The sequence below is a fragment of the Danio aesculapii genome, chromosome 7 (genome assembly GCF_903798145.1).
Source record: "Danio aesculapii chromosome 7, fDanAes4.1, whole genome shotgun sequence".
NCBI classification, from domain to species: domain Eukaryota; kingdom Metazoa; phylum Chordata; class Actinopteri; order Cypriniformes; family Danionidae; genus Danio; species Danio aesculapii.
The window spans coordinates 68,012,649-68,031,529 of record NC_079441.1 but is presented as its reverse complement, the minus strand read 5'-3'; the positions used below and the strand labels follow the sequence as shown (position 1 = coordinate 68,031,529).

General features: G+C 36.2%; 1 protein-coding gene across 1 annotated transcript in view; it reads left to right on the top strand.

Moving 5' to 3' along the window:
* Positions 1-18,881, top strand: part of phlpp2 (PH domain and leucine rich repeat protein phosphatase 2) — a 70,184-nt gene that overhangs the window by 23,109 nt on the left and 28,194 nt on the right. The window contains exons 4-8 of the mRNA XM_056460799.1: positions 1,149-1,264; positions 1,980-2,134; positions 9,217-9,363; positions 13,518-13,748; positions 17,519-17,721. Of these exons, the coding sequence (XP_056316774.1) occupies positions 1,149-1,264; positions 1,980-2,134; positions 9,217-9,363; positions 13,518-13,748; positions 17,519-17,721 (852 nt within the window). The remainder of the gene's footprint in view (positions 1-1,148; positions 1,265-1,979; positions 2,135-9,216; positions 9,364-13,517; positions 13,749-17,518; positions 17,722-18,881) is intronic.

Genomic DNA, 18,881 nt, shown 5'->3' with positions numbered 1-18,881 from the left:
AATAAAATCACTGTCATTAATATTTCGTGCGTAAATAAAATTCACGCATCCGTAATTATAAAATCGTAAAGGAAAACGGAGCGTACTCGTAATTTTACGAGACTCTGCGCTCACTGCCAGTAACGTTAACTGACATTATACTAGATCTCTATCCTCGGCCCGTTCTTAATTTTGATTCAGTAAAATGTCCAAGAAACACAGCGAAATAGGACCTCATTGAGTCTCAACCTTTATTACAGCTCATGACGGACATTTCTCAAAGAGGGAATAACAGAAATCTTATCTGAGACGGTGTGTGTGGAGCTCGAACGTCCAGCAGGCGCGCCGTTATGATCGATGACTCTCGCTTGTTTATTAATGCCTGTGGAAGCGGTGACGTAATTTTGACAGTGAAGTCTCGCTGTTTTAATAGTACTCGTAATCAGGACTTCGTGTCCGTGGAGAAACTGTAATTCATGTTTGTAAAGTACACCCATCGTAAATGTATCAGTCATAAACAAACAGAAAATCAAAATGTCGTATCTGTGTCTGTTCTAATCGCAGATTTTGAAATTGTAGCCTCGTAAAATTACGAGTACGCTCCGTTTTCCTTTACGATTTTATAATTACGGTTGCGTGAATTTTATTTACGCACGAAATATTAATGACAGTGATTTTATTCCATAACAGTGCAGGGGGAAAAGTGTGGAGCGAACAACTGGCAGTGGGCTCACAAAATGAGACTCAAACCCCAAGGAGACCCATGATTTTATAGTTTACAAAGTTAAAAATCAAATAAATAATAAGTAATTTAATACCCTGCTACATTTGTTATTCGTAATTTCATATCATATAACCACAATTTGTTATATGATCAGAAAGATAATCATGTTTATATAAACACTATAAATGAGGAGCACTTCTCTCCTCCTCAATCCCCGGGTCTGAATGCACAGTGGATAGCAGTGCAGCAGGTCTCTTGCCCTGTCTATTCCAACCATTAACCCTGCCGGTAATCTGGAGGATTTTTAAACACAGCAGCACGGATAAAGGCGATGTTTCTCAATGGTAACCTGATGGTAACAAACTCCACTGATAAAAGACAAAGTCTGCCATTCTCCAATTCTCGTACAGCTCTCCCGACAAAAATGCTTGCTGCAAACCAACAGCTTTGCTGTATCGGCCCGGACAGCATCACATGGAAAAACATGCAACAAACCCCATGGATCATGGAAACAGACACATACGACCCGTGTCTCACCTAGTCACTGGGTCTCACAGCTTGGCAGGTCTGCCTTGCCTTTGGAAAGCACGTGCTCTCATGAATAATTAAGAAGCAGGCTCTTCTCATGGGATAAGAAAACTCTGCTATGAATAATAAGGAGAAACCGACGCGTAATCACTTCACTTGCAGATTTGTGATACGTCACCGATTTTGATCCCGCACCAATAATTATTTTAAACCCGGAAGATAAAATCAGCTGACAAAAGCTCAAAATTATCCAGTTTATCCCCACAATTAAAGCTAACAGCTGCTAACGTTGTCTTAACTGATGCTCAACACACACAAATCTGTTAAAATCTAAAAAACAAAGTACTCCAGGGTTTCTTTACTCCAAAAAAGTTGAAACAACACAATTCTTGATCATTTTGGGACAAATTAATTGTTTTAAGTTCAATCCACTTGCATTTGTTACACTAACTTAATCGGTTTGTGTAGCGACAACATGAATGAATTGTGTGGAACTCTGCACTTTGTGTATTGCAAAAATTTGGTTTTGGTTTTCAGCCCAGTGCATCCAGAGTTTTCCCTATAAAACCTATCCACCTCTCTGCTTTGTAGTACATTGATTTTTCCAATAATAAGGCTTTTTTTTTTGTTATTGCAGAAAACTAAAATGGTAAAATCGCTGTAAATGACAGATATCACTAATATAAGATGATCTGGATGTGCTTATGTGGTGAATAGTGGTTGATGGTGTTTTCTCATTGTCATGCAGGTGGTGTCTCAGACTATAAGCCTGGTGGATTTGTCCTGCTACAGTCTGGAGGAAGTCCCCGAGTATCTGTTTTACTGCCAGGACATCACACACCTCAACCTGCGGCACAATTTCATGAGGCTGGACGGCCCAGGAGGACTCGCCAACTTCAACAGGTGAATTTACAACCAATGAGACTTAAATCCAGTCTTGATGCTGTTTAGAGTCTTTTAATGTTCAGTGTTTTGCTGTTTGGTTATCACTTAGTTTTAAAGAGATAATTCAACCAAAAATGGACATTTCTGTATCATTTACTCACACTTGGGTGATTCGAAACTTCAATTTCTTTCATCTGTTGAACACAAAAGAAGATATTGTGAAGAATGCTGGAGGAAAGGATAAATTGTGATGTCTGTAGTGGAGGAAAACCACTACTATAGAAGTCAATGACTGTTTTTTTCCAACATGCTTCATTATCTTCTTTTGTTCAAGCGACGAAAGAAACTGGCGAAGGATGAGTAAATGATGATAGAATTGTCTTTTTTTCCCTCCCAGAATAAAAATAACCTGATATTGTACTTGTCATCCAAGATGTTCGTCTTGAAACATGATTTTTTTTTCAAACAGTGGACGTCTATGGTGCTCAAGTTCCAATCTTTAGAATAAAAGCTGCTTAAAAATATAAAAAGTGTAAATATATATAGGTAAAAAAGTATATATATGTATGTGTGTATATATATATATATACACACACACACACGCACACACACACACACACACACACACACACACTCTCACCGGCCACTTTATTAGGTACATCTGTCCAACTGCTCGTTAATGCAAATTTCTAATCAGCCAATCACGTGGCTCCAACTCCATGCATTTAGGAATGTAGACATGGTCAAGATGATCTGCTGCAGTTTTAAATCGAGCATCAGAATGAGGAAGAAAGGTGATTTAAGTGACTTTGAATGTGGCATTTTTGTTGGTGCCAAATGGGCTGGTCTGAGTATTTCAGAAACTGCTGATCTACTGGGATTTTCACGCACAACCATCTCTAGGGTTTATAGAGAATCTGAAAAAGAGAAAATTATCCAGTGAGCCGCAGTTCTGTGGGAACAAATGCCTTTTTGATGCCAGAGGTCAGAGGAAAATGGCCAGACTGGTTACAGCTAACTCAAATAAGCACTTGTTACAACTGAGGTATGCAGAAGAGCTTCTCTGAACACACAACATGTCCAACCTTGAGGCGGATGGACTACAGCAGCAGAAGACCCCACCGGGTGCCCCTCCTGTCAGATAAGAACAGGAAACTGAGACTACAATTCACACAGGCTCACCAAAACTGGACAATAGAAGATTGGAGAAACATCGCCTGATCTGATGAGTCTCTTTTTCTGCTGCAACATTTGGATGGTAGGGTCAGAATTTGGCATTAACTACATGAAAACATGGATCAATCCTGCCTTGAATCAACGGTTCAGGCTGGTGGAGGTGGTGTAATGGTGTGGGGGATATTTCCTTGGCACAACTTGGCCTCATTAGTACCAATTGAGCATCATGTCAACGCCACAGCCTACCTGAGTATTGCTGCTGACCATCCCTTTATGACAACAGTGTACCCATCTTCTGATGGCTACTTCCAGCAGGATAACGCACCATGTCTTAAAGAGCGAATCATCTCAGACTGGTTTCTTGAACATGACAATGAGTTCACTGTATGGCCTCCACAGTCACCAGAGATCAATCCAATAGAGCACCTTTGGGATGTGCTGGAACAGCCGACAAATCTGCAGCAACTTCGGATGCTATCATGTCAATATGGACCAAAATCTCAATATAAGGAATATTTCCAGTACCTTGTTGAATCTATGCCACGAAGGATTAAGGCAATTCTGAAGGCAAAAGGGGGTCCAACCCAGAACTAGTAAGGTGTACCTAATAAAGTGGCCACCAGTGAGTGTGTATATGTATGTACATATACATTTAACATCAAAATCATAATTTTCACCATCAAATGTCTACAGAGCACAGATCAACATCCCATAATGCAATTCACAACCGTAAATAAACAGAAAACACTTGTGAATCACAAAATACAGAAACTGTTAATTAACACATATTTTTGTCAGGGTTATAAATGAGCATATGTATAAAACCGGTTCTGCAGAATTTCTGAACTCAGCCAAGCCTCCTATCTACCGACATCAGAAAAGAATTGAACATTAAATCAATGCACTCGCTTTCTTTATAACAACTGTAATTTCTGTTTAGGTGTACTTCAGTGAAACCTCGCTTGAGTGCTTTTTACATAATCCAAAAGTGCATAAATTTGGGCTGTTGTTTCCTCTGGGATGTGGTCTCTCGCTGTGCTGCCATGCGCACAGACTCTGAGTAAACGCTGCTTGTTCTGTACATGCACTCATGTCATTGACAGCCGCTTTTGTGCAAACATAAGCAATAAGAGCAGCACTAAATGGGAAGTTGCAGAAGAGACGATGCTATTGCACGTTAATCATCAACTATGATTAGTGGCGTTTGGTTATTTATGGCAGTAAACGGGCTTTCTGGATGTAAAAAGAAACTTGCAGGTCATATTTCACTGCAAAATCAACAGGGAAAATTTTGTAATATTGCTTTTGCAAAGTAGGAGCCTAGTTTTTAAGATGAGCACACAAGCATATTTTCATTTCATATAATCTTTGCAGATTTCATGACTTTAAGCACCGTTTATCCTCTAAAAATCATCCCCTCTTCCCTGTTATGACATTAAACTGAGTGTAATGGTTTCTCAATTTGGGAAAAGAATGAAGGATGGGGCTTGATTTTTGTCCAGCGGAAACAAAGTAGATGGATGGATTGTTGTCAGTTGCCAATTACTATGATCACGTATGGCTGACAGGTTGCTGGAGAGTTGCTATTTATATTTTTTGTTTAAAAAAAAAAACCCACATGAGTTAAATAACTTAACACTTAACTCTGGAAGAATGTGATTTATGAGCTTGTTTTATTTCAGCTAGTAGCTAATAATATACATTTAGATACTAAATAATATAATATAAATGCTAAAACCTAATTTAAAAATAATAAATGTAGTATGTGCATATTTTAAAAAGCATCTATTTATCTTTCTACATATATATTTATTTATTTATTTATTATTATTATTTATTATTATTATTATTTATTTATTTATTATTATTATTATTATTTATTTATTATTATTATTGATGTTGTTGTTGTTAATAATAATATAATATACTGTTTTCATTGTCAAATTTTAGTTTCTTTGAAATTAAGCTTTTATTTTATTTATTTATTATTATTATCATTATTTATTATTATTATTAATAATTATTATTATTATTGATTTATTTATTATTGTTATTATTTATTATTATTATTATTATTATTATGATTTATTATTATTTATTATTATTATTATTATTATTATTATTTATTTTTATTATTATTATTATCATTTATTATTATTATTTATTATTTCTTATTATTATTATAAATAATAGTAATAATGTACTGTTTTCATTGTAAAATTTTAGTTTCTTTTGAATTAAGTTTGTATTTTATTTAATATTATTATTGTTGTTGTTAATAATAATAAATATAATAATGTACGGTCTTTATTGTCAATTTTAAATTAAGTTTGTTTTTTATTTATTATTCATTCATTCATTCATTCATTTTCTTTTCGGCTTAGTACCTTTATCAATCTGGGGTCACCACAGCGGAATGAACCGCCAACTTATCCAGCATTTGTTTTACGCAGCGGATGCCCTTCCGGCCACAACCCATCACTGGGAAACACATACACACTTATTCACATTCATACACTACAGACAATTTAGCACACCCAATTCACCCGTACCACATGTCTTTGGACTGTGGGAGAAACCGGAGCACCTGGAGGAAACCGACCTTCTTGCTGTGAGGCGACAGCCCTACCTACTGCGCCACTGCGTCGCCCTTTTATTTTATTATTATTATTATTATTCTAATAATAATAATTTTAACAAATAATAATAATAATAATAATAAATGTAATAATAATATATATAATAATGTACTGTTATCATTATCAATTTTAAATTAATTTATTTTATAAAAAATGTTTATCTCAGCAAAAATTTACCAAAATCAAACTTAAAAAAATCCTTCACAATTAAAAGTTCTGGCACAATTTCATCTGTCTAAACTAAACATTTACTCTAATGTGCTCTGAAGACTCTTCAGTACTTGTGATAGTACATGATATGACAAGAATTTGTTCACATAAAATGGTAAAATACAAAAAATTATGATTTATCTTCATATTTTTATTTTGAGGTGAATTACAGATGTAACATCGACATTTTTACCTCATGAATAACAGTTCTCTTCCGTTACACATGCCTGCTCCATTACTCCTTTTCTTTCAGTCTTTATTCTCTCTCTCTCTCTCTCTCTCTCTCTCTCTCTCTCTCTCTCTCTCTATGTCTCAGCTGTGACATATATTTAGTAAGTGTGTGTGGTGGGCGGCTCAGGATGCGTAGGATGATGTGCTGATGTGTGTGTGTGTGTGTGTGTGTGTGTGAGAGCTCAGCATATGTTGTGAGTCAGGCTTCCACCTCCACTCCTGTGTCATTGCCTTTCCTCCCATCCACATCATTCATTGTTAGACTCACACTCAACAGCCTCACGGCCAGACATGTGCCAATATGCAATAATACAGTATACTGTGATTAGGCCTGCACAATATATTGAAAGATTATCGTTACGGTGATAATAGTAGATGCAATATCAATATCACAATATAAAATATAGTTTAATGTGCCAAGCATTTGTGTATGCATGACCAATCAGATGAGGCCTTTACTACTGGACGTTTATCTCCGCCTCTCCAGAAAATAAATGAGCTGAAAAGAAATACTAATGGCGGAAGACAACAGAAGAAATGACAACAGCCAATATGAATCAGAATTTCCATCAAAGTTTTTAGTCATTTATTGGTGTTTACATTAAAGTATTAGTGTATGCACCGTGACATATTCTTTTAAAGATTATTTGTCGCACAAAAATATCCATTACTTGTTTATTTTAGGAAGATCTTTGTATAAATAAATGTTTTTGTTTTAATTGCTCATAAAATAGGGCTTTGCAAGTTATACCAAAAGAAATATTGTTATCGCTACACTCAACATTGCATATTTTCGCATTATTTTGACTGTATGTGTGTATTTATATAACCAAATGAACATAGTTAAGCCTTTAAATGTCACTTTAAGCTGTATAGAAGTGTCTTGAAAAATATCTAGTCAAATATTATTTACTGTCATCATGACAAAGACAAGTACAATATAAGGTTATTTTTATTCTGGAAGAAAAACAAAGACAATTCTGTCATCATCTACTCATCCTTCGCCAGTTTCTTTCGTCGCTTGAACAAAAGAAGATAATGAAGCATGTTGGAAAAAAGCAGTCATTGACTTCCATAGCAGTGGTTTCCCCTACTATAGACATCACAATATCTCCTTTCCTCCAGCATTCTTCACAATATCTTCTTTTGTGTTCAACAGATGAAAGAAATTGTAGTTTCACATCACCTGAGTGTGAGGAAATGATGCAGAAATTTTAAAAACTGCTTTTTTTCTAGCTGAAATAAAACAAATAAGACTTTCTCCAGAAGAAAAATGATTATCGGAATTACCATGAAAAATTTCTTCCTCTGTGAAACATTATTTGGAAAATCTTTGAAATGGACAAAAAATTCACAGGAGGGCGAATCATTTTGACTTCAACTGTGTATATGAGTAAGAAACAGTGAGCTTGCTTGAAGATCCATTATGCTGAAGTGTTTCCCGTGTCTCATGATAGATCATAGGTCTCAAACCAAGCGGCAACCTCCCGCTCTCTCTCGGGAAGCCAATACGGAAGTAACTGAAACTGCAATTCATCAAAATTCCGCTAGTCCTGGCTCCATAATAGAGCAAATTGCAATTGAGTCCACTGTTAGAATGGCCAACTTTACAGCAGAAAAAAAGGTGTTTACAGCCTGGTACAAAGAACAATGTTGGTTCATATAGCTATTATTACCCTCCATGACAACTGTGAGGGGGGTGAATTTTTTTATAACTCATCCATTTCCTTTATATAAGGTTATATTAAGTTTGCATAATTAAGGGTGTGGCCACTTGAGTGACAGCTAGGTCTCGCTGGTCGCCGTCATTTCACCTCAGCTGAATCCGGCAGATTAGCCACTGATCTCGGCATATTCATCGTATTTTTGTGTTGTTTTATGTGGCTTTACATAATCAGCTGCCTTTTGGACTTATTTCTTACCATTATCAGATGATATGGGATGCTGTGTGCATTTAATTGTGCTCACAAACCATTCACGTGGCCTCCGTTTCCCATGTGAGTAAAGTTATATACTTGTATACCATCTCTATAAATGTATTTGTTTTATTTAAGACCCGTAAAGCACTCCATAATCTGACAGATTGGTTAGCTGTAGGCTCTAGAACAGTCATCTGAAGCGTTATCATACAGTGTTATGCTGGAGTTCATCAATAGTCTTGCATTTACTAACACACACTATATCTGAAGTGTTTGGAAGTAATTCGCGTTTTCCTCCTGTAGAAAAACGTCATAAGAACAATGTTTAGTGGCTCAATGTATTACTACAGTGTTTTTAAAAGTCTAAACACTTTATTGATTTAGTGTACAGCCAAGCACATGTGGTCAGAACACAAACGAGTCGCAGGTAATAAAGTATTAAGCGTTTCTCCCAAAGTAAAGTCTGTCTGCCAGGTCTAAGCAAAGTGCCAGCAGGCGTCTGTAGCTCCGCCCACTCTCCGCCTCTTTGCCCTTATTTGGTATCCCGCCGTGGGTGCGATGACGCGCGAACAAAATGGCGACGGTTGGCCGCGCCTACTTGTAGCTTCTTTTGCAGTGTTCAGAAACCTATGGGTGACGTCACGGATGCTCCGTCCATATATTTTACAGTCTATGTCTCAAACTCGATTCCTGGAGGGCCGCAGCTCTGCACAGTCATGCTCCAACCCTAATCAAACACAGCTGATCCAACTAATCAAGGTGTTCAAGACTACAAGAGGCTATTAAGCTGCTGTGAGTTGGAGGTGGTTAGAGCTAAACTATGCAGAGCTTTGGCCCTCCAGGGATTGAGTTTGAGACCACTGTGATAGAGTCGGTTTCATAAGGAAATGTCCACATCCATTAAGATCGCTGTATGTTTCCACAGGTTTGCCCAGCTGAGGAGCTTAAATCTTTCTCACAATGGTTTGGGCGTCTTCCCGGAGTCTGTGTGTGAGATCCAGACTCTGACGGAGCTCTATCTGTCCTGCAACGGCCTCAGCGCTGTCCCGGCCCGCATACACAACCTCCAGAGGTTAGCACTTAAAGGGATAGTTCACCCCTAAAATCAAAACGCTGTCATTGTTTACTCATCCCCTACTTGTTCCAAACCTGTGGGAGTTTCTTTCTTCTATTGAACACAGAGGAAGATATGCTGGAGAATGCTGGAGAAAAAACATCCATTGACTTGTATAGTGTTTTTGGTTCAACTTTATACATTTCTTAAGCACAAGCTCAGTTGGCCAAAGTGCATACCTGCCAACATTGGGATGTGAAAATAAGAGATATTCCCACCATAATAAGGGATATGCCCACCATAATAAGGGATATGCCCACCATAATAAGGGATACCCCCCCCCCCCCACCACCAAATAAAAATCCCCAAATTACTATTATGTTCTTCTGGACCTGTTTCATTGAAAATAAACAGTTCAATGGTCAGTAATATGTATTATTATTATTATTTACACAAGAAAAAAAATAGTATACATTAGCAGCAAATACATTAGCAAACAGTTCAGCTTATTAAAATGAATAGCTATTATAATGAAATAGAATCAAGTTTTCTCATTATTCTAATGAATTAAACTAATGAATCAAATCTCAAATCACCTATCCGCTTCTTTTAGAAACTTTTAATTTATTTATTTATTTGTTGAATGAATGAATTTATTTATTGTTTTATTTATTTATTTATTCATTTATTTATTTTTATTTTCTTTTTACTTGTCCATAAAAAAATTATGTGAAGTCCTGGAAGGCATTAGTAAAAAGGTCGTAATGGCATTCATTATAGGCTACATATTTATATTTTGAAAAATAACCAAATACCACTATTTATTTATTTATTTATTTAGTTATTAAATTATTTATTTATTTATTTATTTATTCATTTAGTTATTAACTTATTATTTATTTATTTATATATTCAGTCATTTATTCATTTATTAAATTATTATTTATTTATTTATTTAATTATTTATTTATTGCATGAATGAAGTCATTTATTTATTTATTTGTTTATGTATTTGTTCATTTATTAATTTTGTTTATTTGTAAATTTTTTATTTCTGGATATTTTTTACTTGTTCATAAAAAATCATGTGAAATCCTGGTAGGCCTTCCTTCATTGTTTTATTTATTTATTAAGTAATTTTAATATAATTCTATAAATTTAATAAATAATTAATTTACTAAATAAAAAAGTTATAATGGCATTTATTATAGGCTACATATTTATATTTTTGAAAATAACCACATTTTAATTATTTATTTATTAAATTATTATTATTTATAAATTATTTATTTATTGAATGAATAAAGGAATTTCTTTGTTTGTTTGTTTATTTGTTATTGTATTTATTCATTCATTCATTCATTCATTTATATATTTATTTATTTATTTTACTTTTTTTGCTTGTCCCTAAAAAAGTGTGTGAAATCCTGGTAGGCCTACTTTTTGTTTTATTTATTTATTAAATACATTTTAATACAATTTTATTAATTTATTAAATCATTTATTTATTAAGTAAAAATTTTATAATGACATTCATTATAGGCTACATATTTATATTTTTGAAAATCACCAAATGGTATTTATTTATTTATTTATTTATTTATTTGTTTATATGAATGAAGGAATTTGTTTGTTTGTTCATGTATTTTTTGGTTTATTTATTTTATTTATTTACTCATTTATTTATTTTATTTGTTTGTTTGTTCGTGTATTTTTTGGTTTATTTATTTTATTTATTTACTCATTTATTTATTTATTTAGTTTGTTTGTTTGTTCATGTATTTTTTGGTTTATTTTATTTATTTATTTATTTATTTGTTTGTTTGTTCATGTATTTTTTGGTTTATTTATTTTATTTATTTACTCATTTATTTATTTATTTTATTTGTTTGTTTGTTTGTTCATGTATTTTTTGGTTTATTTATTTTATTTATTTACTCATTTATTTATTTATTTTATTTGTTTGTTTGTTTGTTTGTTTGTTCATGTATTTTTTTTTATTGATTGATTTATTTATTTAAAATTTTTTACTTCTTCTTAAAAAAATGATAAATAAATAAAACAATAAAAGAAGGCCTACCAGAATTTTACATAGATTTTTTTTATCAACTTGATATTGAAGTACCAATTTAGTGCAAATGCTAAATCAAAAATACGTAGATAAATGCATAAAAATACCATACAACATAATTAATCCAATCTGAGTAAATGCAAAAGCATAGAAATGAACTATATTTTCCTCCCATTAACATGACGAGCAGGGTGGATTCATTTTTGGTAGCCTGACTGGAAAATATAATAGCCCTGGGTCGTCAGTCTAGCAGTTTTCTCCGAGTCCAGTCTTTTATATCAGATTAGAAAAGGTGTATTCATGGTAAACCAACCAATGCAACTCCTGATCCATTTTGTTATTGGCTGAATGACCTCTCTTTTTTTCTATAATCAACTTTAAAGTGCACAAATGTGCCGTGTAGGTCATATGAAGAACATTGCACAACATAAAAAGTGCGATTATGGGTTATAATCGAAATAATCCTTTGATTTGCGCGATTGTGTTTAAAATATTCAGCGTTTTATAGCACCGCCGCTTCTGCAATTACAGTCAGCTACATTCAGAAATGCTACCAAAGAGCCTGTCAAGCAGAGGCCACTTTTTTCCTCCCCCTAAATGAGCCAGCAAAATGCATGAGGTTCAGCCGTGCATATTACGCTAGCAGATTAAATCAGGCATAGAAATCAGCCTAGTTTTACTGCGCTCTGCTCAGCTTGAAAAAGTATGCTTTGAAAATGCAGTGGAGGCTTACAGTGAATGTATTATGAATATACGTATCCATATCAGCGATTATGTTATTTTGTGTTATATTATATTATGTTGTGTTATATTATATTATATTATTTTAAGTTATATTTATTATTATATTAAAAGTATATTATATTTGTAGTGCAAAGATTATGTGCAAATTTAAATGTGCAAATGTTAAATAGTGCAGTGATTGTGAGGAGTTTAAGTTAGAGGAGAGGTGTAATGGGGGGAGGGGGGGGGGGGTCAGTGAGGGGCAGAGTTCAAAAGGGAGACAGCTCTGGGAAAAAGCTGTTCCTCAGTCTGCTGGTTTTTGTCCGGGGGAGCCTGAAGCGCCTGCCGGAAGGCAGGAGAGAAAACAGTCTGTGAGCAGGGTGAGAGGAGTCCTTAAGAATACTGCATGCTCGGCGCAGACAGTGTTTCTTCTGGATGTCCTCTATGGCTGGCAGTGTGGTCCCTGTGATGCGTTGGGCAGTTATCACCACCCGCTGCAGTACCTTACGCTCAGCAACAGAGCAGCTTCCATACCAGACTGTGACACAGTTGGTCAGGATGCTTTCTATTGTGCAGCGGTAGAAGTTCACCAAGACGGCTGATAAAAGCTGGTTTTTAGGCACTGGTGAGCCTTCTTGAGCAGGCTGGAGGTGTTGGTGGTCTAGGAAAGGTCCTTTGAGATGTGGGTCCCCAGGAACTTGAAGGATGAGACAGGCTCAACGGCCATCCAATTAATGTGGATGGGATTATGTGAGCCTGTTCGTCCCTTTCTGAAGTCCACAATGAGCTCCTTGGTCTTGTTGGTGTTAAGGAGCAGATTATTGTCAGTGCACCAAGTGGCCAGATGCTGTATCTCCTCCTTGTAGGCAGTCTCATCATTGTTGCTGATTAGACCAATCACTGTGGTGTCATCTGCAAATTTGATGATGGTGTTGGATCTGTTCACAGGCCTACAGTCGAGGCCTGTTTACTAATATGATAAAATAATTTTCTTTAAAATTCAAAACTTATGTCGGTGCCTATGGCGTAGTGGAAAGTGCACCGATACATGCACTCCGGTGTTCACGGCGACCCAGGTTGGATTCCCGCCTCGAGGTCCAATGCCGATCCTTCCCCTCTCTCTGCTCCCCACACTTTCCTGTCAATTCTCCCTACTGTCCTGTCAAAATAAAGGTGAAAACCCCTAAACCCCTATTTACTGAATATGCATGTGGATCCACTTGGCATCTTTAAAGTCAATCAATATTTCTGTCGACAACATTACATTTTATTTGACTTATTCATTTAATAAAGAACATATAACAATAGAATATACTTATTTAATAAATCTCATACTGGATGTGTGTGTGAGTGAACTGATGGTCTGTTCTGTTTTCAGTTTGCAGACTCTGTGTTTGGACGGAAATCGTCTGGCTGCTCTACCCGAGGAGCTGGGCAGCCTGGTTCAGCTCTGCAGTCTGGGTCTCTCCTTCAATGATTTCCCCCAGATCCCCGCCGTGCTGGAGCGTCTCTGTGCCCTCGACAAGCTGGCCATGGCTGGAAACAAGGTGGAGACACTGGATCTGTGCGGCCTGCTGAGAATGACTCACATTAAGAGCATTGATCTACGGTATGAGAAACCGCTATTTCTAGGGTTTGTACGGATGCTGGAAACCTTTGAAAATGCTTGAATTTCAGTCAAAAGGTTTGAAAAGTGCTTAGATTTGGCTTGAAACAGCTTGAAGTCCTCATGAAACACAAGTTAAGATTGTTATTTTTTTCCACAATCTTTATATTTGTCTACTTGACATGGTAAAAAAGTAGGGTGTTGCAGGATTTGATTTTTTTAGGAACCATTGGATTGTTGAAAGATGAGTGTTAGTAACAAAGTGAAGGACGATTGATGAATGGATCAATTCAGAGCATGAAACATGCCCTAAAAGCCCCACCCTAAAGCACTGATAGACCTGCCCTAAATGACTGCTAGCCCTACCTTAAATCAGTGGTTCCCAATTTTGGAGGTCGCAGGACAGTGAATGGGGGTTGCTTGGTGATTTTCAAAAATCTAATTCATTTAATTAAACCATTAGAATTACCATGTTTTATCCATAATCTACTGAAGATAAAAATAGTAGTTTATGCTTACAACCTTTCGATCTGTTTTTTCTATTGGATTGCGACTCCTGGGGTGATTACCTTATATTAAAGACACAGCAATAGTGTCAGATGCAGCAGATCGATTTTATGGCACCAGGTTAAGCTTTCTGGCACATACATTAAAAAAAATTTAAACGAAGAATAGACTTGGGCTATTGGTGTGTGTGCGCACCGTTTCATGCAATGTTTCTATATTTATAACCACGTCAGAGAATACTGGAGGTCGCTAGTCACCGGCATTGTTATTTTGGGGGTTGCGGGCTAAAAAGTTTGGGAACCCCTGCCTTAAACGACTGATAGCCCCACCTTAAAGCACTGATAGCCCGCCCTAAAGCACTGATAGCCCTGCCCTAAAGCACTGATGGCCTCGCTCTAATTAACCTATAACCCCTCCCTAAAGGACTGATAGACCAATCCTAAAGACTGATAACCTCACCCTAAAAGACTGATAGAACTGCCCTAAAAGCACTGGTAGACCGATCCTAAAAGACCGATAGCCCCACCCTAAAGGACTGATAGCCTCGCACTAAAGGACTGATAGCCCCACCCTAAAGGACTGATAGCCTCGCACTAAAGGACTGATAGCCCCACCCTAAAGGACTGATAGACCAATCCTGAAAGACTGATAGCCCCACACTAAAGGACTGATAGCACTGCCCTAAAAGCACTGATAGACCAATCCTAAAACACTGATAGCCCTGCATTAAAGGACTGATAGCCCTACCCAAAAGAACTGCACCCCCCCCCCTCAAGGAATGACAGCCCCGCCCTAAAGCAATGATAGACGCATCCTAAAGAACTGTTAACCCCACCATAAAGGAAAGACAGCCCTGCCCTAAAGCAATGATAGCCCCACCTTGAAGGACTGATAACCCCGCCCTAAAAGACTTGATGGCCCTGCCCTAAACCACTGATAGACCTACCCTTAGGGATTGATAAACCCGCCCTAAAGGACTGAAAGCCCCACCCTAATGAATTCCATGTGACCAAAAGTGAAGAAAGGTGTTTTTTAGGCGGAGAGAAAGTTATAAAGATAAACTTGTATAAATGTTGTATAAATGAAAGGTGACACATTTAATATGTAAGTATTGACATTTAAAAAAGTAAATGACAATAATTCAGTGTTTGGCTAGGGGCAAACATGCAATCAAAAACTACTTTTTTTGGAATACTACTATACTATACTTTACTTTACTATATACTATACTATACTGTACTACACTTTATCATACTATACTATACTATACTATATTTTACTTTACTATATACTGTACTGTACTATACTTTACTATACTACACTTTACCATACTATACTATACTTTACTATACTATACAATACTTTACTATGCTATACTATACTACACTACACTATACTATACTATACTACACTTTATTATACTATACTATACTGTATTTTGTTTTACTATATACTATACTATACTATACTATACTATACTACACTTTACTATACAATACTTTACTATGCTATACTACACTACACTACACTATACTATACTATACTATACTATACTATACTATACTATACTATACTATACTATACTATACTATATTATACTACACTTTATTATACTAGACTATACTGTATTTTGTTTTACTATATACTATACTATACTGCACTATACTATACTACACTTTACTATACTATACTTTACTATACTATACAATACTTTACTATGCTATACTATACTACACTACACTACACTATACTATACTATACTATACTATACTATACTATACTATACTATACTATACTATACTATACTATACTACACTTTATTATACTAGACTATACTGTATTTTGTTTTACTATACTATACTATATACTATACTATACTATACTGCACTATACTATACTATACTATACTATACTATACTATACTATACTATACTGTATTTTGTTTTACTATACACTATACTATACTAAACTATCCTGTATTTGGTTTTACTATATACTATACTTTACTGCACTACACTATACTACACTATACTACACTTTCTTATACTATACTATGCTATGCTATGCTATACTATACTTCACTATAATTTGCTGTACTTTACTATACTATACTGTATTGTACTGTACTGTAGCTTAACAAATAGCATCTGCTATAATGTGGGCCTAACCTAATTAAACCTGAAGTAGGACATGTTCCTGGATTAACATCTATGTTTAACATTAAGTTTAGGCTTACAGTTAGGTTTATGCATTTCTACATGAGTGTTATCCATCTATTATTTCCCTCTGATTTTGGGAACAATGTACAGTTACGGTTGGGTTTAGGGGTAGGCAATAGGAATGGATTACATTGTCCAACAAAAGTGATGTTCCAGGATCGCAGTGTACTTGGCAAAAGCATGACGTGCTATAATGTGGTGATGTTTGTAATGATGTAATTTGCCTAACTTGCTGGAAAAATTTGAAAATGCACCTGGAGAATGCTTGAAAAGTGTTTTAAATGTGACTTGGAAAAAGATGAAGCAGATCTTTCTCTCTATATATGTCCTGATGCGTCACACTGTTGGTTGGCCCATTTCTCCTGTCTCTCTCCCTCTCTTGCTTTCTGCTGTCTGTCACCTGTCTGTATGCTATTACTCTCCACTCAGACTTTATGCATAATGCAGGATCAATACACAGCAGTGATGTAATGAGATCAGCTGTCAGTATATCACCACAGCGCAGCTCTGTTTGTCCTCACCGGTGGCCCTTGTGCATTCAAATCTGCTGCTCCTTTGTTCAATTGTAGATCATTCACACTTATAAAATGGCCATTTTGACTGAATCCTTCTTGTATTGTCAGATAAACAGAATGTATATATGTGGTGGCTCAGTGGTTGGCACTGTTTACTCACAGCAAGAAGGTCACTGGTTCGAGTCCCAACTGGGCCAGTTGGCTTTTCTGTGTGGAGTTTGCATGTTCTCCCCGTGTTGGCGTGGGTTTCCTCTGAAGACTTCAGTTTCCCCCCACAGTCCTATATGCGCTATAGGTGAATTGAGTAAACAAAGTCCGCTGTAGCCTATGAGTGTGTGTGAATGTGAGAGTGTATTGCTGTGGTGACCCCTGATAAATAAGGGAGTGTGAGTGCATATGTGTGCATATATATATATATATATATTCAATAAATACTGATCCACTCCACTCCCCATGTTCTTCATGTCCATGGCTTTGCTGTTAGTCACCAGAGTATCTGCGGCTGGTGTAAGGCCTGTGTTTGTGTGTGCAGGTTAAACGGTCTGCGCTGTGTCAGAAGTGAAACTGTGGAGCCGGTCAAGCATCTCCTCCAGCTGGACGTGCGGGACAATCATCTGTGTGCTCTGGATCTGAGCTCCGCCTGCAGTCTGGAGACGCTGCAGTGCCAGAGGAACCAGCTGACGGCACTGACGCTGAGCGGCTTCACCCTCCGCACGCTCCATGCCAACAACAACCGTCAGTACACACACACACACACCAGTGATCATTTCATTGATGAATCATTTTCATCATCATATTTGTCAACAGCATTTTTTTCACTGACGAAAACTAGATGAAAACCTGTTTTAAATGACAAAAATTGGATTACATTTTCATCAAACGATTAAAAATGATATGAAAATCTTTATGGAGAGGCAGTTTTAAAAGGGGATCGATTATGCCCCTTTTTAAAAGACTTAAAACAAGTCTCTGATATCCCTTGAGCAAGGCTCTTCAATTAGTTTGTCATGGGGGCAAGTTCATGAAAAGCATCCCAAATGAAGGGCCGGAGAGACATGACGTGCAATATGAGTGATGACACAACAGCATATAAGAGCCCATATGTTGTATTTTTGCTCCTTAAGACATCCACGTTGGCTTTTTCTACATTAGAATGTTAATACATTGTATTTTGAAACTACATGATATCAGTGCATTGTACAATAGGCTTTTTTTTACGAACATTGAAATTTCAGACCACAACAAAAGCAGTGCATTGCTTAAGTTGGCTTCTTCTACATTCAGATATCAGAATCAGAATCAGAAAGAGCTTTATTGCCAGGTATGTTCACACATACGAGGAATTTGTTTTCGTGACAAAGCTTCTACAGTGCAACAGGATTACAGAGACAGGACAAAAAACAGATAATAAATATATATTTTAAAAAAAATAGAAGTAGTGAGTGCAAATATACAGATTGACAAGTGTATGTACATGTTTATTACTATATACAACGTTATATGTGCAGCTGTTATGTGCAAATTGGCTTGTAAAGTGTGTTGTTAAATAAGTGTATATGTGTATAAAAGTGTATGGCAAGTAGTGATGTTGGCTCCACAATTACTATCATCAAGTGTTCATGGGATGGATTGCCTGAGGGAAGAAACTGTTTCTGTGTCGGGCTGTTCTGGTGCGCAGTGCTCTGTAGCGTTGACCAGAAGGTAAAAGTTCAAAGAGGCAGTGTGCTGGGTGTGAGGGGTCCAGAGTGATTTTGGCAGCCCTTCTGCTCGCTCTGGATAAGTACAGTTCTTGGTGAGTAGGAAAGGTTGTACCAGTGATTCGCTCAGCAGTCCGAACTATTCGATGTAGTCGAATGAATATATGAATGAATATATGAATATTCATATGTCATGTT